The sequence below is a fragment of the Cephus cinctus genome, unplaced genomic scaffold (assembly GCF_000341935.2).
Source record: "Cephus cinctus unplaced genomic scaffold, Ccin1 Ccin1_scaffold0168, whole genome shotgun sequence".
NCBI classification, from domain to species: Eukaryota; Metazoa; Arthropoda; class Insecta; order Hymenoptera; family Cephidae; genus Cephus; species Cephus cinctus.
This window is the reverse complement of record NW_014332892.1, coordinates 1,354,118-1,377,896: the sequence shown is the minus strand read 5'-3', so window position 1 is coordinate 1,377,896 and position 23,779 is coordinate 1,354,118. Positions and strand designations below refer to the sequence as shown.

The following is a 23,779-nucleotide window of genomic DNA, read 5'->3' as shown; positions in this document are numbered from 1 at the left end:
GTCCTCGATTTTTTCCCTACTCATCTCTGGTTCAAGCTTGTGTATTCTAGTTTTCTAGTGTCTTATCATTGAAATTGTGATCCTGCGTTTGTCTGATTTCAGGCGTAACAGCCGTGGTAAATGTAAAGAGATATTATAAATGAGGTAATTTTCATAGAATTATTCATCTTTGATCTTTTGGATCGTTACGGACGACTCAAATTACGTAAAATGTTATTGGCATTGATTGATTCTCTTTTATTGAGTCATCATATACGGTCCTGAGAGACTGTAGTCCTAAGTATCGATAGGGATGATGTGATTGATATTTTTTCAATGTAAATTCTTTATAGATCAAATGCTTGACTGTTGATCCGAGCATTTAATAAAAAAATTACTTTCATAGGAAAACGATATTATTTTAGATTGTTATCAGATTTTAATTGGCGTTAGATACGTTATCGTTGTGAGTAGTATAGTGAAATCGTATTGACTTATCCTAACCCTAATTGTCGTGTGAATTCGATGAACACGTGATGACATTTGTGAATTTTAAGCATAACACGTTGCCGATTCCTCTTGTCAGCTCGACAGTGAAAATCAGGTATATTTCATGTTGGATAAAATATTGCGATACCATCAGACGTCTTGTGAATAATTGATACCTCAGTGTGAATGGAATATTTGTAACTTTTAGTATATTAATAATTTTAACTTATCAATCTTTAAATATTTTTCTTTCAATATTGTTTTCAGATTGGAAAAGTACTCTACTTCTTACAGTATTAATAAAGTCCTGAGTAATAGCAACAGCTATTAATTACAAATATGACTTCTCAATATACATGCATTACATGCCGTGTGGCATTTAGAGATTTAGAAATTCAAAGGCAGCATTACAAGTCAGATTGGCATCGATATAATTTAAAGAGGAAGGTCGCTGAATTACCTCCTGTCACGTCTGAAGAGTTTCAAAGAAGAGTGATTGCTCAGCGTGGTAAACATGATCAAATGAAGCAAGAACAGTCTATAAGTTGTAAAGCATGCAGAAAGAATTTCAATACCAAAAATCAGTATGAAAATCATATACTGTCAAAGAAACATAAAGAAAAAGTACAGAAAATAGAAAATTCCTCAGTGGAAACAACAGAAAATGTAATGCCTGATGACTCCGAAAAATCCAATACTAAGAGTAATGAAATAAGAGCACAGTCTAAGGATAACAAAAGTACCACTGATGATATGGAAATTGATTCTGATGTGGAGTCTATAGATTCCGATGAATGGCTTGAAGATACTGAAAATCCTGTAGGAAACAATGACTGTCTGTTTTGCAATCATCATAGTCGATCTTATGTGAGAAATCTCAAGCATATGACATTAGCTCATACATTCTTCATTCCTGATCCTGAATATTGCATAGACATAAAGGGTTTACTTGTATACTTGGGAGAAAAAGTATTTGCAGGCTACATGTGTCTCTGGTGCAATGACTCTGGTATGAATCTATTTTACGCAATATGATATAATTAATAGAACATTCAGAGCTAAATCAATATCCTTTGTTTTTTAGGAAGAGCATTTCAAAGTGCTGATGCAGCAAGAGCACACATGATTGACAAAGGTCACTGTAAGATGTTGCACGAGGGTGAAGCTTTAGCCGAATATGCAGAGTTCTATGATTATTCGTCAAGTTATCCAGATGCAGAGCAAGGAGATCCTGATGCAGAAGTTGAAATACCAGAACTGGAAGATAGCGATTATCAACTAGTTTTACCTTCAGGCTCTGTCATTGGACACCGTTCCCTGATGAGATACTATAAGCAAAGCTTAAATCCCAACAGAGCCGTGGCCATACCAAAAAGTGAGAAGCTCCGAAGAGTACTTTCTCACTACAGAGCTCTCGGCTGGACTGAGACACAACATGAATTGGCCTCAAGAAAGGCACGGGATATTAAGTACATGCAGAAGATTCAGTCCAAGTATTCCACGCAGTTGCAATTTAAAGCAAATAAATTCCAGCGGCATTTCCGTCCGCAAGTCAACTTCTAGATTTCACTTGACATACATTTTTAGCAGCGTAAAGATAATGCCGTCTACAATTTGTTAGATTTTTTTTCCATTGTAAGCTTTACCTAACTTATATATGAATCATTCGACTACTATTTCTAAATAATAATCAACTTAATAAAGTACATATGTCCTGCCGTATATGCATTGTTATTCAATAAATATACTTACTTCGGATATTTAAAGTTCTGAAAAGTGGTACTACACTACAGACCCCATATATTAGTAAACTCAGGTATTTATTTAGCGGATAAAAAATAACGTGTATTACATCTTTACAATATGAGAGAACAACAAAAATATTGTATGTTGTATAATATTCGTATAATAATTCTTCATCTGGTGATTCATGGACCCATCTAGTAAATTGGTTATCTTTTCAATTCACACATAGCAATCCTTATTATGGACGAGTAATAGTCATGCAAAAAGGTATTTGCACTTGTAAATATCTTCGTAACGACCTGATACTTGCAAGAAACGTACCATGCTTCGACTTCTTCTCAAGTAAAATTATGATTTTTCAATTTATCTCATAATTAGGTGTACTTCTAAATCATTCAATCACAAAACACTTGTGTTTTTAGTATCACAATAAACTATCTTCGTGCGCAAGAACTTTTTTCATCGTCCTAATCTTCCATAGTGGTACATGTATAAATATATATATTATATATGTATATATTTATATATCATATAATGTATATTTCGAAATTTGCAACGATCGTATAACCATTTTTTAATTCTAAATCTCAGTATAAGGTACAATTTTACAACAGTAACCAATGTTGTTCACTTTCCAAACATATCCCAATCGGCCTAAACACTAGAGTGAAAGTCCTGGCTCTTGTTATTACTTGACTTTCAACATTGGACATCAAAAGACTTTCTTTAAATTCATTATATGAATTTTCAATGCCTTGGCTGACCCGTGGGACATTAAACAATTTAACATCAATGTGATCGGTAGGAGACAGTCCGAGTTTCTAATTCCTAAGCAATACGAATTTTTACTCAGCAAAACGAATTTTCAGCTCTTTTTTTTCTGTGGACATATGTATAATATGCATTTATACCCGTTGCGTCTTGTTGCGCGTTAATATTTATAATATGTGTACAAATAATAGAGAGCTGTTATTGTCACGTCCAACGATCAAAACACTTAGTTCATCTACTCTTCGTTCTTACTCCTTATATTTTAGATACTCTCATTACCTTGTAACTTTATCTTTTTTTTTAATCTATCACTTTTACCATGAGCTTCAATGCAGTATGCGGTGGTTCAGGCCGCGCGAATTCTTCAATTTCTGAATATAAAATTTCAGCCTCAGTTTTCAGGCCGTGGCTCGCGCATACTTTTTGGGAATAAATTCCCGTAGCGTCTACTTTGAAGACCTAAAAAACATATTCTCATGCTATTGTCGTGCTGTTATTTTTATGAGTGTTTCAGGTTCACAGTACTTTTCGGTAACGTTACGAATAAAGAATGAAAATAACGAGGAAATAGAAAATAATATAACCAAACGAAATACCTTTTTCAAATGAAAAGCATTCCATGCAAACTAATGGTAAGTCATGCTGAAACAAAAGATCCAATGTGAAATTCCACATGTTGTATAATTCTAATAATAATAAGGAAATTCGGAATATTAATGAAGTAACTATTTTTGGAATCTGTTTATTAATATACCTTGAATCCTGCTGTCCTCGCAGTCTTTATACTGTCTGCCATCAAAGTGTTGGCAAAGCCTCGACCTCGAAAACCTTCGTCCACACTTAAAATTCGACATTCGAATAACTCTTGCACGTTATAATTTGAGAATAAATCTATCTTTTCGTTCACTTTATATAAAAGACCAAAAATGATTTTGAATTTTTCATCGGCTATTTCCAGCAGACGACGTTCCGCCTCTTCGCGTTCACCCTTTTTCAAAATGCCATTCAGGGCCACACCCGCTATCTGAAATTATATATACTTTTCTTTTATCTCTTGAGAAATTGAATTGCATAACAAGAGTTTTCCTTTTGACATATTTATACTATTACAACAATTGTTATACTCACTCTTCCATCCTGAGTAAGCAACATCCTGGAAAATCCTTGTTTCAAAGTGAGCATACAGTGTCTCTCTAACTCAAAATGCGGCTGTCCCCGCTTGCAGAGATCTAATGCCTTATTTAGTGGTTCATCCGCGAAGAAATTCTGTCTCAGATGATAGATTACCTCTGGGAAATAATCTTCCGTAATATCGGTGGCCGTCACAAGATCGGAGGACATCTTTGGGTTGAGCTTTACGTAATTTTCCTCTAAGCGAAGACTATTTTTCTATGCACGTATCTTTTCCCGCAAGAGGGCTGCTTTCATTGGAAAGGATTTATTGATTGACCCAGTTTGAGCTTGAGAAACATGATTATTATGTTATCACTGTACATCCCCTATTGTGAGATTGAACTTCCCCAAAATGGCCGAATAATAGCACGTGATATCAAAATCGTATCGTGAGACATTGCGAAATTGTTTTTCAGATTTAATGTGAACTTTTGTAAATAAGGATACAGCATTGTTACAGATCAATTTTGTTTTCTTTGCTGTGTTGTTAATTAGAATGGTTTAGAATTTTTCTTTTTATTGGAAGATAGCCGGACGAGCTTGATAGGTGTTGATAAATAAATTAAACCCAATGACAGTGTTGCCAATGAACCGTAACCATTTAACGAGCATAATTAAGATACATGTGTTTATTATTTATAAACGATTGCTATAAAGTAATTATATCTCTTATCACACTATACAAGCCGTGAAATAATATACAATATGAATTGCAACATCCACATCAGTTGAACGGCGATACTGGAATACTTGGAATACTTTGTTAAAAAATAATAGCAAGCCTTTGAAGAACCTTCTGAACAGTTACAGTGTAGGACATAGGGAGAATTATACCTGCGACTTTATCAAACTCTTTTAATCCGAGAAGAAGACGGACAGCAGTAGGTAATATTTAACACGAGAGGACACTTGATGAGAAATAGAAAATAATCTATAACGCTCAAAAATCGCGTTAAGATCTCATGGTACCGAGTCTGTTAACAAGGGAGCTAGGGAGCTATAGCTTTCTTGATTAGAGACTCGTATTATAATTTTTTATACAATCCTTTGTTTGAATTCCTTTTTTCGAAACCAGTATTGTCTAAGAGTAAAATTCTGTTACCAGGTGTGTTTTCTTACAATTTTTTTAAGGACTGCAAGAAATATGCTTCACGGCGTGGCGTGCAGATTCCTCGCAAGGCCCTTAATGCAAAGATGCTATTTACAATATTTAGAAGAGTAGATCCTCGTCACCCTCGTCCAGCATATTAGCGGCATCAACGGCTTTACCAGAGGCGATCATCTCCAACCTGGCAGCCTCAACCTTAAAGTAGAAAAACATGGTGAAATATAAAAAATTTGGAAGAACATTAAGTTAGTTTGTAAAGCTGCCTTACTTTGGCTTTTGCCTGCTTCTTCTTGTCTTGAATCTTCTTCAATCGGTAGAACTCTTCTCTCTCAAGCTCGTCTAGCTCAGAGATGATGTAGGCTAGAGTTTTCTCGATTCTTGGAATGATAACGTGCTCAATGGCGTTCACACGGCGATTTGTGATTTTGATCACCTCGTCCAATGTGACAAAGCTGGTTTGAAGAGAAGCTAATTCGACCAAAAGCTTCACTGAACTTTGATAATTTTTCTTCAGCTTGGCTAGCTGTTGTCCACCACGAGCCAATCCAGCTAGCTCGTAAGTGTCCGTACCATCTTGGTATGATTCAAACACTGGGAGATTTACACCAGCAACGTTATCCTTTTTAGAACGTATTTTTATTTGTGCTTTAGTCACATTCTGAAGGACTACTTGATTAAAGTCTCCAGTTGCAAACTTTGCTTCAGCTAGAGAGAAGGCGGCTTCTTTCATCACCTCTCCCATGAGAGTTTTCGTCTAAAAAGAAGAGATATTATTCACAATTGTAATAATTATTCTGTTGAAGACAGTTATATTGTGACAATGGTGTATTGTAAGATCTTTTAATAGGTGGAGATCTGTAACTTGAAGGATTATACATTGCTTGTACATACCTCAATGATTTTTCCTAAAATCATCCTAAAACGCATTTGCAATGCATCTGCCTTTTTCTTAAGCAATCCATGACCCTTTTGTGCCCCTTGAAGACGGGACTTCATTAACATTTGGGCACTGCAAAAAGAGAAAAATAAATTGGATGAAAAAACTGACACCATTAATAAATACTTCACTAATATTGGACTGCAATCACGAAAAGCAAATGAATAATATCAAAATATGTATAGTGAAACTGTAGCACAACAATGCTAATACTATTATAGCATTGTAAAATTAAACATAAAAATCAAGGTTTGTATCATTGATTTATGAAATAATTGTAATACTAATGAGAAACTAAAATTGAAAAACTAATGTAAATCATACAAATCCAAATAAAAAAATTGCGAATTTCTGAAAGTAGGGTTACACCCACTTTTTGGAGCATAGACAAAATCTAGGATAACAATGATTTTAGAATTTTGCAAACAGTACTAAAATATAGTATGAGCATTCCAAAATACGTAGACAATTATTTTAAATAGAATTTCATGAAAGACTCACCCCCGAGAAGGGAAAATTGGAAGCCTGTCTTTTCCCGACATATTTGCTAGTACAGTCAAGCAGCCAGGAACGGGATTGATCAGCTGACTCTGAAGAGCCGAGGCTCGAGGTGCATAAAAGGAAATGGATCGGTACCAGCAAGACTTCCATTTTCCCCCTAAATAAAATATTACTCTTACATGCAATATCAATCATTCGGTATTTCTTCATGGTATAGAGTATCAATAAAATACTTATTGTCATGGAATCATGATATATTTTGCTTCGTATGATGTGAGAAAGGTCAATCTTTTTTCTGTATCTAGGAACTTTTTCAACTGCTAGGTTAACTTCGTGGGAGGACTGTATATGCTTGTGATGACGAATTTGAAAAGATATTACCTGCGTAGAATTAAGAAAATTACAAATTGAAAATATGCATGAAATTTATAAGTTGATAGAAATCATTGACGAGTCTTATATTTTTACTAATATTAATTTTTTGGACACACAATAGAAACTAAACACAAGAATGATGATGTTGAGCAGTTATAAAAATATGGAACCAACAGTTTGACAGTTTAGATTTTATAATCATTAAAGCTTTTGGAATTAGGTCTGAAAATTATAAAAGAATTTTGGAATATATATTTTATTGATTGTTGACATGAAGTTGTTGGTCGATGCATATTATTCTTTTTCGGATCTCAAAAAATTTTTTATATACCAACTAACAGTGGAGAATCGCTGTTTCTACGTGGGTGAAAGTAAATCCAATAATTCTTTGAGGATTGATTTTCGTGCTCTTAATTTTCCACGAAGAAATAACTGGCAACCAGGAGTCATAAGAACAGCTTGCGAAGAAATACTCATAAGGATGAGTATACCACAATTTCGAAAAATAAATGTGAAAATTAGGTTTGTATATTTCCTTTACTGGTACCCGGCAAATCTTTATTCAAATGACAGTATTTGATATCTCTTGTTTTTATTTTTTTCCTTGAGATATTCAAGACGATTAAACCGCCAATAGAGTTTCGTTTGGGCATATTTATTGGCGAAAAGTATTCTAATAGGACTTACGTAATATTTATAGTGAATTATCGGCCGCTTAGGACGTGATGGCAGCAACATGGTCCTTCATGCCCCATTAGTATCAAAAGACTTCTTATTGAATAACGCGGTCGAGGAAGCGATCTGTATCATACTGGGTCCATATGTTCCAACTTCAAAGAGAAAAATTAGCCATACCGAGGATTATACTTTACAACCGTTAATTACAATTTATTCAGCGGAAAACCAATTAAAGGATCGTGTGGAACGACAAGAACGTATGAAAAATTCTAACAAATTTTTGACTCAAATGGCTATGGTTGCTTGGGACTTTTTAAATTTATCAAGTATTTTTGAACGAAACAGAGATGACAGAAACTAACACAGACTAATAACTGTATGTACATTAATGATGATCAAGTATTTTGATACATGATGGATATACAAAAAAGAATTTTTGAACAATAAATATCATTATCACATATTTTAATATTTTGTACATTTTAATATAAAGTCATCTGACCAGACTTTAATACTTGTCGTATATTCATATTTATTCTAGCTTCTGATATATACATCTTTGCCTTTTTCCAGTGGTCAACATTTTTTGATATGGATGTATTGCTTTCACTTGCATTATTTGTTTCCCAAGGTTTTATAATTGTTGGTAAGATTTTTGGTACTCCGTGATATCTCAATCTGGAACCTTCTGACATCACTACAATATCACCACTTCTTAAATACATGGCTACAGCTGGTTCTTCTTGTGTGAGACCTCCAATAAGAAAAATAGCTGTTTGCCCGAAACTTATTGAAAACAATGGTGCGTCTATATTGATTTCAGAGTGATCTGTGTGTCCTGCTAATGTTGAATTCATTCTGTAGTAATTTATAATGGCTGCTTCTGCTTTAAAACCTTGAAAACCAATTGCATCTGCTAAAATATCCATAAGCTTAACAATTTCCAGAGGCATTTGCGTTTTCAAATCTTCTGAATACTTCTTGGTGTCCCAATTGTGATGATAGCCGAGTGTTGTCCATCTTAATTTGGACAAAAGATTTTTCCCTTTTTCTGGATTCCTATGATAGCAGATTTCTTTTCTCAAATCCAGTTATATACAAATAAATAATAAGATTTTACTTACCCAAAAGTAATGTCCCACCATGATTCATTGTCATTTAAAACATTATGTATATCTAAATTTAATTTATTTGGTTTTTTGGAATAATCTTTAAGACATTTAAGTATCCAATACTGTTGACCAATTTCAGTGAACGGATTTTCAATAAAAATCAGCCCTAAAAAGCAAGAACTATAACCAATAATATTTTTTTCAAAGACACATACTGTCGTAAGAATGCATGTCCAGCAATAATCATGAAAAAGCTAAATAAGCTAAATAAACTCAAATGTACCTGGAACGTCAATTAGTTCATAGACTCTCCATTCTTTTATAGGTTTCAAACCTAATTTATCTCCCTGTTGATTTTCAACACACTGTGTCGTTATGATTCTAACCTAAAACAACCTGACGTGTGTAATCATGACGAAAATACTGCACAACAATACTACACATACCTTGTTCAGATCTGGTATTGAAAAATCAACAACATCTTTTAAATCCGGAGGTGGATTTCTACTTTTATAATATTTAAAACTGTCTTTAAACATTCTACATCCAAGCCATGGAGGCTGCCATTTTTCGAACTACACATAACTATCGGGTACCCAGTCGCAGTGATTCTCGCAATGTTCATAAAAAACTTTGCATTGGTTATCATCAATCACATACTTTTTTCCAATTGATTTGAAAGTAGAGCTGCACCCAAGTAAGCGCGTTCTTTAATAATACCGAAATCATTACTCATTCAATAATCCGTTATTGAATGTCAATCAGAAGTATTCGCGGCAATGATCTAGACATATATTCATAAGAAGATCAACAAGTCCTGATCCACTTTTACTCAAGTAGATGCAGGATCCGAGCAGACCCACCTTAAGTAGTTACGCAGAAAATTCTAATACGTAAAGAATTATATATTTATCCACTATAAAAATGTCTACCTAATGAATTCCACCATCGACTTAATGTAACCGGTAGCATTAATAGCTTCCAATTACGTTCATTGTTTTACATATCTGACCATTTGCCAGTGCAAATTGCATTGAGAAAGCGCGCATTTCCTTGCATCTTTTTAGGCCCATCCCATTCCCAGCTAATAGTGTATGACTAAGTTTAGAGTGTAATTTTCGCATAATAGCCAACACTGCTTGGAAACTATGATTTCATAGAACAAGAGAGGCACGCCGCATTAGCCTCAAGGTTTTTGAAAGCTCGCCGTAAATTAATAGCGCACCTCCGTCGGCAAGGATTTAATAATCGGCATTTACTCTCTGCCCGCTATTTGCGGTAGATCTTGACCACCCTGCCTCTGTTGAATTTCCATAAACTCTGGAATAGCCAACCCACGCCTGAACGAAAACCTCTTCCCGGTTCGTCTACAAGAACAACCATATGAGTGGATAATGCCGGAAACTCAATCCCACAATCAAAATCTTATTCCACACTCATTAATAATAAACACATCTTGTGTAGAAAATCTTCGCCATATTTAGTTTCATCATTCTAACTTTTCCTAGGAATGGATTCATTCCCAGAAGATGTATGACTACGGCTTAACGATAAATCCGTAAATCTCCAACAATGATCTGTCTAAACAGTATTTAAATGTTTTCCATAATTTACCATGTACATACTTTCAATCATTAAATCTTTTAATGCCTCCAAGCGTAGTTTTTATAACGATGTCCCTTTTCGCAAGCACCATTGCGTAAATTCCTTTTAATCCCATACAAGATTCGGGACAGGCTCAGTCCGCGTTTCAATTTTCATCGTCCGCTCGAGAAAATTTTAAGACGAAGCAAATGCATAGTACTAAAAACATATACATTCCTCTTCCGGTTTGCGTTTTTTTAAATCTCATTTTTCTCTCCTCAACAGATTTACATAGATACGTACGGAGTGCCGGTGCGAGAGATGGCTTGCGAATTCCCTGACAGTTTCATGTCAACAAATGTCGCGTTCGCGAGTCGCACCCAGCGGCTTCGATTCCCTCCTATATTCGCAGCCGTCCAATGAGCGTCAACGGTCACGTCACTGCCAGCCAATCCCTGACTTTCTCGGTGACGACAGAACCTAAAAATAACCCGTATATATCTAGGCCGGTCGCGGCCGCGAATTATCTACAGTCGTGCGCCGGCAGCCGACAGTGGAAGACCCTTGGGCGTCTGTTCGGAACACAGTTTGCATCCAAGGTAGGACCCGTACCTACAGCATGCTTTACAAACCGCGTGTCCTACGGACGCACGTGTGTACGACCTCTCATACCCTTCCTCTACTTCCAGTTCCTTTTCCACTTCATGTACGACTCCTATATATATATATGTACATACTACATATCACATACGCTTGCTTTACGCATCTACCGGGTGGAACGTGAATTATCTTGACAATTCATCAGTGCGGTTTAAATTTTCAAGACTATACAAAACCGCTCACCCGTTAGCTGTCACGAAATCGTTTCGAACCTTCGAAAACTCCAGGGTTGATGTTGCGATTCTCTACAGTATAATAACTTTCGGTCGTACATGCCGGTTCGGCACTCGGAGATGTTTTATATGACCAGTTTATTGGGTCGTACGCGCGACAGCAATTATTTGGAGTCGTTTACGAGTACGTTTTACGTACCGATCGTAAAGATCGGCTTTGCTAAGGCTGTTATTACTTTATTGTATTTAGTTAGTGCATCAGTTCTTTATTTTTGAAAGTGAAGATCGACGACATTGCTTTTATGTCTCAAGGATACACGCGAAGGTTAGGATTTTCAGTGATGTCGAATTTTTCGTATGTTAAAAATGGCTGCTCGCGTAGTGACACTTTTCTTCCTACATTGCTGCACATAAATTTGAGTGAGACAACAAATGCAAAATAACATACGAACATCTGGATGGTTCAAGGAGTCAGACCGACTTGACCTTTGTTTTTTTTTTCGTCGTTCCCACAAATGATTCGACGGTACCGTTAAAGAAGAGATGCGTTAAGGATTTACAGTGGTTAATATTTATTTTCTATACTCTCTGACACCCGAGACAAACTGATATTACGCTAAAGCGTTACTTGCTATCTTTGACATCACCGTATTGTTACGTCGCCTCGCTTATTATCATTAAAAATTGAAATCGAATCGAAATCAAAAGTCAACGAATATAACTGACATTTTCAAAAGTTCAGAGAACGTCACTAGCGCAGGGCTTTGATATCCATCGTAAAAACATCAAGGCAGCGCGGAGCAGTCAGTTATCTCGACAGTTTTGTTTTGACTCTTCCAGATCGTTCGACAATCGACACCAAAAGGTATTAAGATATAAAGAAAACAGAGCAAATTTTTCAACATAATATGTGAGAATTAAGTCTTTATTTTTCCTTCATTTTTATATAATCGCCCGGGAAACTAGGACGTCTCGCTTATATGTTTTTCTCATGAATATGAAGTCGCATAACTATTCGTCTCGGAGACTCGTTACCGTCAGACGCCCTCTAGATTCTTAACAGCACACACATATTTGTTTCTCCACGTATTTATATTCTATGGCACATATATATATATATATATATATATATATATATGCAATCTAGTGTTTTTAATGGAAAGACCTTAAGCACCAGTTACGTTCGTTTCGTTTCATAGATAACCTGCTTTAGCACGCTTTAGCTTACTGACCCCACTTACGTTAATTACAGATACCATTACCGTATACAGCCGAATTGTCACACTTCATATAAATTATTAGAAAATTGGTTAAGCTCATTTACGATTACCGAGGTCGTATTGGCTTCGATCAGTATGATTTTAACGTCGGCGTGTCGGATCTTTCAAAACGAGGAACAGGTGTTAGACGAGTCTCGTGGTTGCGTTCGAGTAGACCCATATGTTACATACGCATCTTTCATACTTATACGGACATATACGTAAGTACCTCAAGTGCTATCGGTTATCGAACAATTATCCAAAAAGTTCATAAGAGAAAATTTCGGTTCGCAACAAGATCGGCCGTCAGCGAACTTATTGTGTTGATATTTGCAAGTTTACGATTAGCGACCTGGCGTTGATTTTATTTGTCAGATTTACACAGGGATTAGACTAATTAAAAAGAAGAAATATTTTGTATTGGTAACACGTCCGCAGATTAAACGTCAACTTACGTGCACAGAGGGAATCACGCTAAGAACGTGACAATTGACAGGAAAAGCTTAAACAACCAACTGACAGTTGGGATCCAGTTGAGCAGCGTTGGGTAGCTGTTCACGTAGGTAATAATTGTCTTGCAAGAATGTCAGAGATTCTCTGCGCTTCGACCATGACCTTACTGACATTTGACTGGAAACCGAGTCGTTAACGCGTCTCCATGCCGGAATACATTGACAAGATGGCGATGGTGTCCATATCCGCTAGGTCTTGCCATAGGAAAAACTCTGGCAAGCGGAGCTCTGGGCCATTGAAAATTGGAACATGGAACGAAACCACAACACGGACTCATGAATATGTAAGCGTGTTCCGTAATTATGCGAACCTTAAGGTACACTATGACGGCTAGGCAGCCCCAAGCACTATAATCAGACGTGTCTGGTAAGGTAGCCGTAAAGGAATATACAATTCAAATGGCAACGTAGCCACAGTTGACAGTTGTCACGATTATAATAAATCAGTAATATTTCATAATTTTAATAAGTTAAAGCACGGGGAATTAATCCGTGTCGATTAGGAAAACGTAACTCGTTGACTTGTCGAGCGGTAAAATGGGTGTTTTTATTGTCCTTCAGATTTTTCGAGCCTGCTATACGTGCCGCGAGTGCGAGAGAGACGGACTTATGGCCGGGCGCGTGCATAAGAGAGAGACATGCATACCGACAACCGGAATCGTGGGTGACTTCAGTACTTTCATAGATGAAGCTCTGAGTGACACGAACAGTTATATGATTCGATATATTTATATGATCTAACAGTGATTAACTCAATAATCTATGTTATTAAACTTCCCTCTCTTTTACTTGCGTACAGTGCTGTCAAATTTCACTTGACTATAGGGCGACCATTTGACAGCTGTCAAAATCTTTTCACTGGTGCTAAATAATCCTGGTACACGCAAGGCTATGTACGAATTTTCATATGCTGTAGCTTTTTCCATCGAACTCTGTTCTTCCGTTAAACTGGCTTTTTTATATTCTTTTTATTTTCTTTTTCTTCGTCTTCATTCGTGCGTACGCTCACGTCTATCAGCAATCTCGCTAGAGCCACGTCCAATGGTCGTGGCACGTTTGCCGAATTTCAAGATACCCAACATCATGGAATAAAAGATAGCTGATGCAAGAGGGACTAGGAGAGTGGTTGGTCGGTCCGACGGACAGAAAAGAATAAGAAGAAAAAAGTGGCTCAGGTTCCGTAGCGAAAATAGATACCGCCAAAATACGCCGGCTAGCAGGTGTCCCGTCGAAGGCGGATCTATCCGTGCTCGATAATCCCGAGGGATCTTGAATTTAGGCCAATCAGGTATATACATATATATGCCAGAACAACACGAAAACTCATAGCAACCTCCGTGTGGTACTGACTTTTCATACTGTGCGATATTTTCTGAAATCATTAATACCTTCACTCGCGCATGCGCGTACGTATGACTTACAGCTACCATTGGCTGACTCTCACGATTCTCTAAGATTATCATCTCGACGGCAAGATTAATTTATTCGTTTATTTTTGCCGTGCTCGATCGTAAGTTCTCGTCAAAATTGAAATAATGCCGGGCCTCGAGTTTTCTGCCAAGCCGCCACTTTGTATTATTGTGTAAACGATGCATATAATTGTCAAAGGGACGTCTGGGTTCGAGGGTACGTCTTTGGGAGCAGCCATATATCACTGCGTAAGTCGTTCGTACTTCTCTCTAGCTCGACGTTTGACAGTAGTAAATAGAAATGCCATCGAGCTGTCTCGCGCTTTTGTCGCACCCGTCCAGATCCTGTTTCTTATCCTCGTTGAAAAATCGGTCGAAGCTGTAAGCATTAAATAATCAGGCAATATCGTATTGCGCATGCGCAACTTCACCTACCGCAAGCAATTCTCGTAACCAGAAAAGGTCGATGGATCGATTTCTCATTTTTCAAAATTGAATAACTACATCCAATCACTTGTTTTTACAACACAGAAATCGCTCCGGCGCCTCGTGGGAGTCTGTTAATTGTTGTCATTTATAATACCCACGTATCCAGGTAGACTGTCGTTCACTCCCGGAGAAAGGAATTTACAATAATCTTATAGTGTTTACTATATAGATATCTTCACTAGTAGACAGGATCCTGTCCGGTCTGTTTCTATGTGAACAATATCGTTATATATATATATATATATATATATATATATATATTCTATACCCTTGTTGTTTGTACCTTGACTGCTGACTTAGTCCCATTTTATTCCACGGAGATCCTCAGCGCGGAGACGCAGAAATCGGGTTCGAAGTGTTAACTGGAATTTCGGATGGCTCCTCGTCGAGGTCGTTCTTTTAATTTCTTTTTTTTTATTTCTTAGCAGGAAGAAGGAGGGATCGGCAATAAGGTGCGACCCTGAACAGGGATTCTCTTATGTTAGTTAGATACACACCAGCGGAGACTCAAAGTGGTTCCATGGCGAAAATAGTCTCTGGATGAAAACTATTCCATATGTATAGCAAACATAGTATACTCATAGTAGATACGTACGGTAGTGGTACAAGTTCTCCTCGTATTCGGATCTCGAATTCAAGTTTGACCTTAGCCACGAATTTGCGCCCGTATGCCAGTATCGTGTTGGAGACCAGTTTGAATAGTGGATGCGGGCAACGAGCATTAATCTCCATTAAATTTCGTTATTTTCCTTTAATTTCTCAAACACGGAAGCCCCGCTTAGCCTTATATACCTATACGCGTACACACGCCACAGAAGTCCCAAGGAAAGCGACGCTAATGAAGGTTTTGAGTTTTTCCCTCTTTTTTTATTCTTTATGGCCAACATAGGAAATATTACTAGTTAAGGCGGCATACATTTTTTTTCGTATTACTTTCAATGTCGTCTCAGACACTTTTCTCTTATTTATTGTATATTTTTATTTCTTATCAAAAATTTTAAATAATTTATCTCGCGCTTACGTATAGGTATGGCAATACTGCCGTTGCTCGTCCGATCGATCGATCGATCAATCATCCAACGGCTCGCTACCATAATCATTGCTGAGCTTGCTTCAAGTTCGTCCGAGTCAAAGAGTCACGTGTGACTTTAGCTCGGACTCAAATGTTAAGTCGCGCTCCTCACGCACGGGAGTCCCACACAATAGTCACATTGTGCGCACGCACAGGAAGCATAAATTTTACGAACACCAAACATAGCGGAGCCCGTGGTATGAAAGGCGGGCGAGAGTGAAATATAATGCGCTTGGGCTTGCGGGCGTTACGCTCGGAAGAGCCGCTAAAGTAATTCGATGTAATTAGCCCGTATAATTGGGTGGCGGTCGAAAGCTACACGAGGTCCCTTAGCGCGTAGTTCTTACATCAAATTCTATCCCGCGTTTCCTCGTTCTTTTTTCTCCCGCCCCGCGCCCCCCGGCCACCGAAAAGAAACAGAGAAACGATTTTAGGTTAGGTTAGGTTTAGTCAGCTATCCCTTGGGATTTCTCCAAGTAGATGTATATAAATTGATAAACGACTATTAGCGTTATTATTATTATTATTATTGCTGCTATTATCATCATTATTGTTATCGTAGCTCCTTTCCTTTCCTTTGCGGCTTCTTGAGCCTGGTCCGAGTTTATCGCCTTCCTCCCTTCCATTTTTTCTTTTTATGTACTATTCGGCTTCTCTCCTTTTTTTTTTTTCTTCTTTCCATGTCTCTTATTCTTTTCTTCTCTCATTCATACTACTCGTCTCTCTCTTTTTCTGTTATACTGCTACCTCCTCTTTTTACCTCGTCGATAATTCTCCTTTTTATTATTCGCACTGTTTAATATTCATCGAGCTTCCTCTCTTGTCTCGAGGCTCCTTGCACGCCTTGTACTTAAGACGTCTCGCGGAGTATCCTCTGCCGTTATAATAGCTGATCGACTGGAGACGCGCGATATTAAGGCGGTAAGCGCCGACTCACGGGCGTCTTCGGGTACGACGTGGCGGGCCGGGGGGACGTCGGGAGGACGATGCGTTGCGACGATGAATTGGGCATGCTTTGCAGCGTATGCCCACGCCAGTGGGATCTACCAAAAAAGCGCGATAAAAATTTTCTCGCCAGATGGAAGCGATTGCGCAAGATCCGTATGATGTTTCGTTACATGGGAATACTTGGGTGAGAGAGTTTTTCGTTTTTTTTTCACTGTAATAAAAAAATATATGTATGGTACTGTATCGAATAAAAAAAAAATTAATACGATCGTCCCAATGCTATCTACGTGTATTTTGCCTGTATTATTTCAGTCGCAGGTAACTTGAGGCTCAAGATCAGTTCAGTGTAGAGTCAGCTTGGTAACGGTCTTACATACGCTAAAAGGTTACAAGGAGAGCCCTGTATCGGTTTTGTATATAATACAGGCAACCTCCAGACTTCCTATCTGGAGATAAGGTTGATAAAATGGCTACGGTCGATGCACGTTTCATTTGATGGGCTAGGAGGATTAGGCGGACGATGGACGTAGACGGGAAGGAGCGACGAGTTGTATACTAAAGTAGAAGTTGAAGGGAGCGAGAGGGAGAGAGAGAGATGGAGGACACGAGAACGAGTAAAATAAATTAAAACGAAAAGAAGCAAATTGACCAATTCAAAGAGGCGCGTCGCGATCGTGCCCGATTATTTATAGACGCGACCCCTTCCTTCTATTCCCTAAGCCAACCAACCGCCCCCGTGAATAACGCGGAGTGCAACGACGACGACTGGCCAAACGAATTTTTAGCGGTTTTCCTATCGGAAAGCTCGGCCTTCTTTTTTCGACTTTGTGAAACAATTAAAATATCTCGACGACCGACGCCATTACGCTTTCCCAGAGATCACCCGATCTAAACGTGTCAAATCATACATCAAAATCAAACATTTTCTATTTATAATCTTAACGGCCTGCAGCTAGCGACGGATAAGAGTCAACATCTGTTTCTTCACGTCGATCAATCAATCTTTTATTATCGTACGCGTTTTTATTGGCTTTATTGTTTTTTTGACTTTTTTTTTTCATACGTCATTACATCGACGATGCATTTTTATAGGTTATATCATCGTTCGCAGTGCGTACCTTGTTCGATTCATTATATATATTCCGTCAGCTGCTTCATTCTAGCTCTGCTAGGTTAAGATCCTTTTGTTAATTCTGGAAAAGCTTCTGCGTGATGGAAGTAACTGCCATAGAAAAATATCCGCTCTCAAAGCCGTCGCTCGGACGGACTCTGGTACGTTGTAGCACAGTCGCCGAATGTATATAGGTCACTAGGTATGCCGTCTGCTAGCAGCGAAGCCCTTTGTCGCGTCGAGCGTCTGTGTTGAGAAGTCGAGGCCCGAACGTCTAGAAGAGACGGCGATTTAATGTGTGGCGAGTGTAGAGGCGATTGCGTATTGTGGTTTGAGGTTATGGTGAAGGAGGATGTTTGCGATAGGGGGTGGCGGGGAGGGAGTCGGTAGTGAATGGTGTGTAAATACGAAGGAGGATGAGGACAAAATTGAGGAAAAGAGAGAGTAGAAGGGCATTAGGCACCGAATACGGAACGAGTCGATAAAAATTCTTACGAAAGACACGACCGTTGGGCAATATCGAGACTCCGCACGATGCGGAGTGTCCGTCGTCGCGGCGAAATGTCGCTTCTTTGAAAATTCTCGAGGTCGAAAACGCTCGCGTGATGTTTACATAGTACGTCGTCTTGTGCGGACGGGGCCTGAGACTTTCGTGACGTTACTTTGTCAAAACTATTTTTGACACGCATTGACAGCCTTTTAACGTCGGTACGGATCACCCACGTTGTTTCAACCTTTCGAGTCGTTCGTTGCACTCGAAAAATATGTATTCGCTCATTTAATACGCGCCTTTAGTCGCTACAAGAGTCGCGATATCGATTTATAAATTTTTCGTAATATTTTTTTTTTCATTTTTGTTTCTGTCTCTCACATACTTGCACATTTCAATTCATACGCATGTCGGTGAATACACAATGGCATTATAACAGATAATACAGATAGATAATGATCTTGACGTCCACGATAAAAATGTGCTGATGAATCATAAATAAGAACGTACCGAGGATCGATCTACGTACGATTATCGAAGTTGTTTTGAATCCTCGCAAGCGATCCTGAATTTCGATTGGGCAATACCTGTAAGTGATAATTTTTATAAACATTTCCCATGGACCTACTCGTACTGGCGTTATGGATTTTTCGTGAAAGTATTAAAAAAAAATTTTTCTCGAAACGCAATCGATCGATAGATATCTAAATAAATCTGACGTTTATCGAGTGGTGCATTATTTTAAAAAGAGATAACCGTATTTCTTTTGCAGGTTAAATGTGAAAGGGCAACATGTACAATTTGAACGTGAATGTGAATCCCAGTTCGACGGCTGCCGCGGGTCTGCTTGGCGTCGCGGCGGCCGAGGTCACTCCAAGGACACCGGAAATCGTCAACTCTCTTATCGCCATGACCAATCCCTTCGAGGGATACTCGAATGAGAAAAGTCGGGATCGCACGGATTCTATGAGCAGCAACGAACCGAGTCCGCCCAGCGTTCAGCACACCTGCAGTCAGCTTATAAAAGAAGGTATATTTAATGTAATTTCTTAGGGCGTTTCTATACGTACATATAGAGATAGTATATCACGCAGCGTTTCGTGACCGGCCACTGGTCGGGATATAGAGGACTCGCTGACGCTGCCGTTGAAATAGAAACGGGAAGTTGGACATTGATTAAATACTAGTGAATGAACACGCAGGGTTGAAGTTGACACTTCAGACGAAGAGGAGGGCCAACGGGAGCAGCGATGAGAGTAAGAAAAAGTCGCGGAAGGAGGATGGAAGTGCGGACGACGAGGAGGAGGATGAGTCCAGTAATAACAGCACACGAGGCGGTGTAAGAATTATTATTATTATTTTTCACATAATCTTCGCAGTCGACTTCATTTCAAAGTTAACCTAAAATCTTTATTGCTACTCAGCGTACCTTTTTGTACCGTGTGCGACACGTAGAGCCAACGCCCTGAATATTTTCTTCTCCAGGGTGATAACATTAGAGATTTGTCTAAAGGAACTTGACCTGTCCTTCTAGCTGACCCCGGAGGACGAGGAGAGACGCCGTAGACGACGGGAACGGAATAAAATCGCAGCGACGAAGTGTCGTCTTAAGAAGCGAGAGAAGACTGTCATCCTGGTACAGGAGTCTGAGATCCTCGAGACCCAGAATCACGACCTCAAGTCTCAGATACAAGAACTGGAGACTCAGAGGCGCAGGCTCGTGGACATGCTCAGCCTGCACAGTCCGACGTGTCTGAAGCAGGGCGGCTCGACGGACACCTCCTTTCAGCAATTTGCTGAACCGTTACCACTGCCGAGCTATCAGGAGAACTTTGCACCCCCGGCTCTCAATCAACCTCAGAATTGCGTCACGGAGTATCCCGTAAAGGTCGAAGGTTATGACGGTACGACGCAGGATTTTTATCGACAAAATAGTCCATACGTGCCGACGTCGGATGCCGGTTGTACAGTCTAGTAGTTGTACTCGTATCCTAGTACTCTACCTGGGGACACGATGTCCTGGTTACCATTGAAATACCGGTCGAAAAATCACTAAGCTCTCTCTACGACGGTCCATCTGTTTCATTCTGTAATCTCTAGTGATTCGTATCGATCGACTTTTTTTTCTCATGCTTCGTGATATGTTCTTTTCTCTTTTCACGATTCGTCTCTTTATCTCTCTCTCTTTCTCTGTCTCTCTCTCTCTCTATCTGCATGAATCAATGCTATCATACCAGGACATACTTTTCGACGGTTTGCACGATGTATCGAAATTAGTTGTTTTACCACTGTTTTCACAAGCGTAGAGCTGATTGACGCGACGGAAGGAAGGACAATGCATTCCACGTTTGTATTAAAGAAAAGAAGAAGAAAAAAATATGAATAATCAGATTATCGAAGATCGGTTCATTGTTTTGTTTGTCTGTTTGATATTCAGAGATTCTCGAGAGGTGCTTCGGTCGGCAGGTGCACACGTGCACGTAGGGATTACCAGCTTCACGATTCGATGGAAATCAGCAAGAGACGATCGCGCCTCTTATCCTGGTAGCCAGCATCCGTCCCCGATATTCTTAAGCACTAGCGATAAGTTCTTTGCGATACTTTGAGTGAGAATATCCGTTTCTCTCTGACTCTTGGACTTTCTCTCTATACCGTTATTGTTGTTTTTCTTTTTCTTTTCCTCTCTTTCTCTCTCTCTCTCTCTTTCTCTCTCTCTCTCTCTCTCTCTCTCTCTCTCTCTCTCTCTCTCTCTCTCTCTCTCTTTCTCGTTTTCTCGTGTCTCTCACTCCGCCTCGCATTTTTCTGCCATTCAACTCTCGTATTTTCCTTCTTTAAATTGGCTCGTTGCACACTTTCCAAAAGATAAAAAACAAATGCGATCGAGGAAGAGGGACACGCGTGCACTATTACGTGTGCACGAAATAACGTACGCGACGCATCTCTGTCATGCGTACAACAGACGTGCGCACCACTCTAAAACATTCCTTCGTAGTAACTCTACTGTGACATTCTTAAGGCCTTAAAAAATAATTGATACCGTAGCGTAGGCGTATGCAACCTTCGCGATCTCGCATGGAGGCGAGTTTCTTTCTTTCTCTTTTTTTTTTTCATTTCTTTTCTTTTGTATTTATACGGTTACACGTTGCGCCGCCATTGTATGACACTTTCGGGAGGTTCGTCTCGACGACAATGCAATTGTCGTTGCTCGATTAGATTCTCGGGCTCAGTTTGCTCTCTTACCACCGATGATCAAAATCATTGATTGAAATACGAATTGCGGTGGGCAGGGACGCGTGGGGACGCCCGTGGGATCGCGAAGGTTGCGTGATTTATTAAACGGAATCGGGACGACCTGAGATATCGTTTCGAGTAAGTGCAGGACATTACTTTATCTAACGCATACGAAGTACTTCTCGATTCCGCGTGACGAAGTACATACCCAGTGTATGATAATACTTGTTGATATATATATATATATAATTATATATATATATATTTTTTGTTCAATTAACGATTAATAATCGTGCCGCCGCCGCAGCCCCCCTCCCCAAAAAATGCGTACAGAGGATACTTATAATTATATTGTATTACGATAATATTTAATAATAATTGTTACGTACACATACCTTTATAATCTGTTAATGTTTAATGGACATTTAATTATGACGATTAAGCGTAATATTCGTTAAGGAGAGATATAAATGAAGAACCACGTGCCTAACAAACATACCTCAATGTTACTTGCGGGTAGTTACCCCCCTCCCCCCGAGATCTTTTCGCGTTGTTATTTAATGATTTTTTCATTATTATTATTATTGTCGTAGTACGAACGTTTTTACTGCTTAGCAACTAAAGTGAAAATAACGTAATGCAATTACAATGCGGCAAGATTAGCAAGGATCATTGAATATGTTAATGAATGTGTTTGCTTTTGAATTTTCAACACGCGAAAATACCTCGGGCGACTATTCGAGCGTTCACGTAATTAACGCGAGTTAATTTGATTATTGGAAGAACGCTGTAATTAAGGAAACGCTTAAGGTCCCAGGACTAGACGCTTTTTTTCGGAGTGTTGTTGCCATAGTAGTCGAAGCAACGTGATATCGTTTTTTTTTTTTTTGTTTTTTGGAGATTCTAGAGAGATGTCGAATAATATGAAGAAATATAGAAACGTTGCATCGTTCTCATTATCGTACGTGTGACGCAAGCGGACTGTATGGCAGAGACATATTTTTATCACGAAAATATTCCAAACACGTTCGCCACGTCGACTTAAAAAATTTGTTAAATATGCTTCGTAGCTTTAATGTTTCTCCCTATCCTAAAAGTTTAAATGGCTGAACTCGATTCGACCGTTGATCCATATTTGAAGTTCAGGGCGATGGCAAAGAGTAATATGTCCGGGACACAACAAATATTTTAAAAAGAAATGTCACGTTCAATCGTAATACTGCCAGCGCAAGTCGCAAAGCATACTCTAGCTTTTAAGTGATCGTAGATTTTGAATTTGGCGGCATTATGTATATATATGTTGTCCCGTGTTGAGTTATCGTGAGAAAATCAAGTGTTGCCTTTCCGTTCAGGTAGATTGATCTTTAATCAACGTTTGCGATGTTTTATCTGTTTCGTTCAAGACTACGTAATTTTATTACGTTTTAAATGTAAGCATTGGTGTTTTTACGGTTTGTCGCGACGCACAAGACTTTTAACAAGTTTGAAAATGTATTTAGACGGTATGTTCATTATTGTACTGTAGCAATTTATTATTTGTACGAAAAACTATCCTGTAATTTAGAAATGTATTGGATGTGGTATGGAAACGCTGATTTTTCAAGATAATTCAATACATGTGTATTTTGGAATTCCTCACAACTTCTATGGAGGGAGATATTTTAATGAGCGATATTTTATGATGTATAAATCTGTCATATTTCAATGGTCGAAAGAGAGTTGGCGCGATATTATTAATACTTTTTCTATACTCAGTACCTGGCTATGGGTTCCCATGCGATAGCCATTTTTCCATGAAAAGATTATTATTAACACGTTAAGATTGATATTGGAAAAATGGCTGGTGAAATTTTACTATTGTAACCTAAAGAAAAATCTATTCTTTAAATAAAAGTGCCTTAAATAATATTATCTCATGATATTTTTCCATATCTCCATGATAAATTACAATATACGAGTGCGGTAATTGAAT

The 23,779-nt window shown here is 38.5% G+C and overlaps 5 protein-coding genes and 1 long non-coding RNA gene across 16 annotated transcripts; 2 read left to right on the top strand and 4 right to left on the bottom strand.

Moving 5' to 3' along the window:
• The first annotated feature begins 2 nt into the window (after positions 1–2).
• LOC107263957 (zinc finger protein 622) lies at positions 3–2,226 on the top strand. Of its 3 annotated transcripts, XM_025081571.1 has the most exons (4): positions 16–144; positions 537–583; positions 736–1,477; positions 1,553–2,226. In XM_025081571.1, the coding sequence occupies exons 3-4, from the start codon at positions 808–810 to the stop codon at positions 2,029–2,031; spliced, it is 1,149 nt and encodes a 382-aa protein (XP_024937339.1). In that variant the 5' UTR covers positions 16–144; positions 537–583; positions 736–807; the 3' UTR covers positions 2,032–2,226. The 3 variants fall into 3 exon arrangements, with proteins under 3 accessions (XP_015587175.1, XP_024937339.1, XP_015587177.1); XM_015731689.2 differs by lacking the exon at positions 537–583 and having other exon boundaries at positions 3–144; XM_015731691.1 differs by lacking the exon at positions 16–144 and having other exon boundaries at positions 161–583.
• A 43-nt stretch (positions 2,227–2,269) lies between these two features.
• On the bottom strand, positions 2,270–4,520 carry LOC107263961. 3 transcript variants are annotated; one of them, XM_015731698.2, is made up of 4 exons: positions 4,114–4,520; positions 3,740–4,009; positions 3,582–3,627; positions 3,229–3,444 (listed from the first exon to the last, which is right to left on the bottom strand). In XM_015731698.2, the coding sequence occupies exons 1-4, from the start codon at positions 4,324–4,326 to the stop codon at positions 3,377–3,379; spliced, it is 597 nt and encodes a 198-aa protein (XP_015587184.1). In that variant the 5' UTR covers positions 4,327–4,520; the 3' UTR covers positions 3,229–3,376. The 3 variants fall into 3 exon arrangements, with proteins under 3 accessions (XP_015587183.1, XP_024937342.1, XP_015587184.1); XM_015731697.1 differs by lacking the exon at positions 3,582–3,627 and having other exon boundaries at positions 2,270–3,444; XM_025081574.1 differs by lacking the exon at positions 3,582–3,627 and having other exon boundaries at positions 2,270–3,356.
• Positions 4,521–4,771: 251 nt separating this feature from the next.
• On the bottom strand, positions 4,772–6,853 carry LOC107263958 (V-type proton ATPase subunit D). Its single transcript, XM_015731692.2, has 4 exons — positions 6,705–6,853; positions 6,158–6,275; positions 5,535–6,020; positions 4,772–5,461 (listed from the first exon to the last, which is right to left on the bottom strand). The coding sequence occupies exons 1-4, from the start codon at positions 6,743–6,745 to the stop codon at positions 5,369–5,371; spliced, it is 738 nt and encodes a 245-aa protein (XP_015587178.1). The 5' UTR covers positions 6,746–6,853; the 3' UTR covers positions 4,772–5,368.
• Positions 6,854–6,871: 18 nt separating this feature from the next.
• On the bottom strand, positions 6,872–18,963 carry LOC107263964. Of its 4 annotated transcripts, none has more exons than XR_003058729.1 (3): positions 18,582–18,957; positions 18,094–18,360; positions 6,872–7,085 (listed from the first exon to the last, which is right to left on the bottom strand). It is a non-coding gene; the product is annotated as an uncharacterized LOC107263964 (long non-coding RNA). The 4 variants fall into 4 exon arrangements; XR_003058728.1 differs by lacking the exon at positions 6,872–7,085 and adding an exon at positions 16,694–17,186; XR_001536802.2 differs by lacking the exon at positions 6,872–7,085 and adding an exon at positions 16,694–17,070 and having other exon boundaries at positions 18,582–18,955.
• On the bottom strand, positions 8,206–9,741 carry LOC107263959 (nucleic acid dioxygenase ALKBH1). The gene is made up of 4 exons (XM_025081572.1): positions 9,316–9,741; positions 9,153–9,255; positions 8,882–9,035; positions 8,206–8,816 (listed from the first exon to the last, which is right to left on the bottom strand). The coding sequence occupies exons 1-4, from the start codon at positions 9,406–9,408 to the stop codon at positions 8,240–8,242; spliced, it is 927 nt and encodes a 308-aa protein (XP_024937340.1). The 5' UTR covers positions 9,409–9,741; the 3' UTR covers positions 8,206–8,239.
• On the top strand, positions 10,959–23,718 carry LOC107263960 (activating transcription factor 3). Of its 4 annotated transcripts, XM_015731696.2 has the most exons (5): positions 10,959–11,052; positions 19,349–19,606; positions 19,779–19,915; positions 20,111–20,480; positions 21,014–23,718. In XM_015731696.2, exons 2-5 carry the CDS (start codon positions 19,369–19,371, stop codon positions 21,058–21,060), a joined length of 792 nt encoding a protein of 263 aa, XP_015587182.1. In that variant the 5' UTR covers positions 10,959–11,052; positions 19,349–19,368; the 3' UTR covers positions 21,061–23,718. The 4 variants fall into 4 exon arrangements, with proteins under 4 accessions (XP_015587182.1, XP_015587180.1, XP_024937341.1 ...); XM_015731694.2 differs by having other exon boundaries at positions 20,111–23,718; XM_025081573.1 differs by lacking the exon at positions 10,959–11,052 and adding an exon at positions 12,984–13,341 and having other exon boundaries at positions 20,111–23,718.
• The last annotated feature ends 61 nt before the right edge of the window (positions 23,719–23,779 follow it).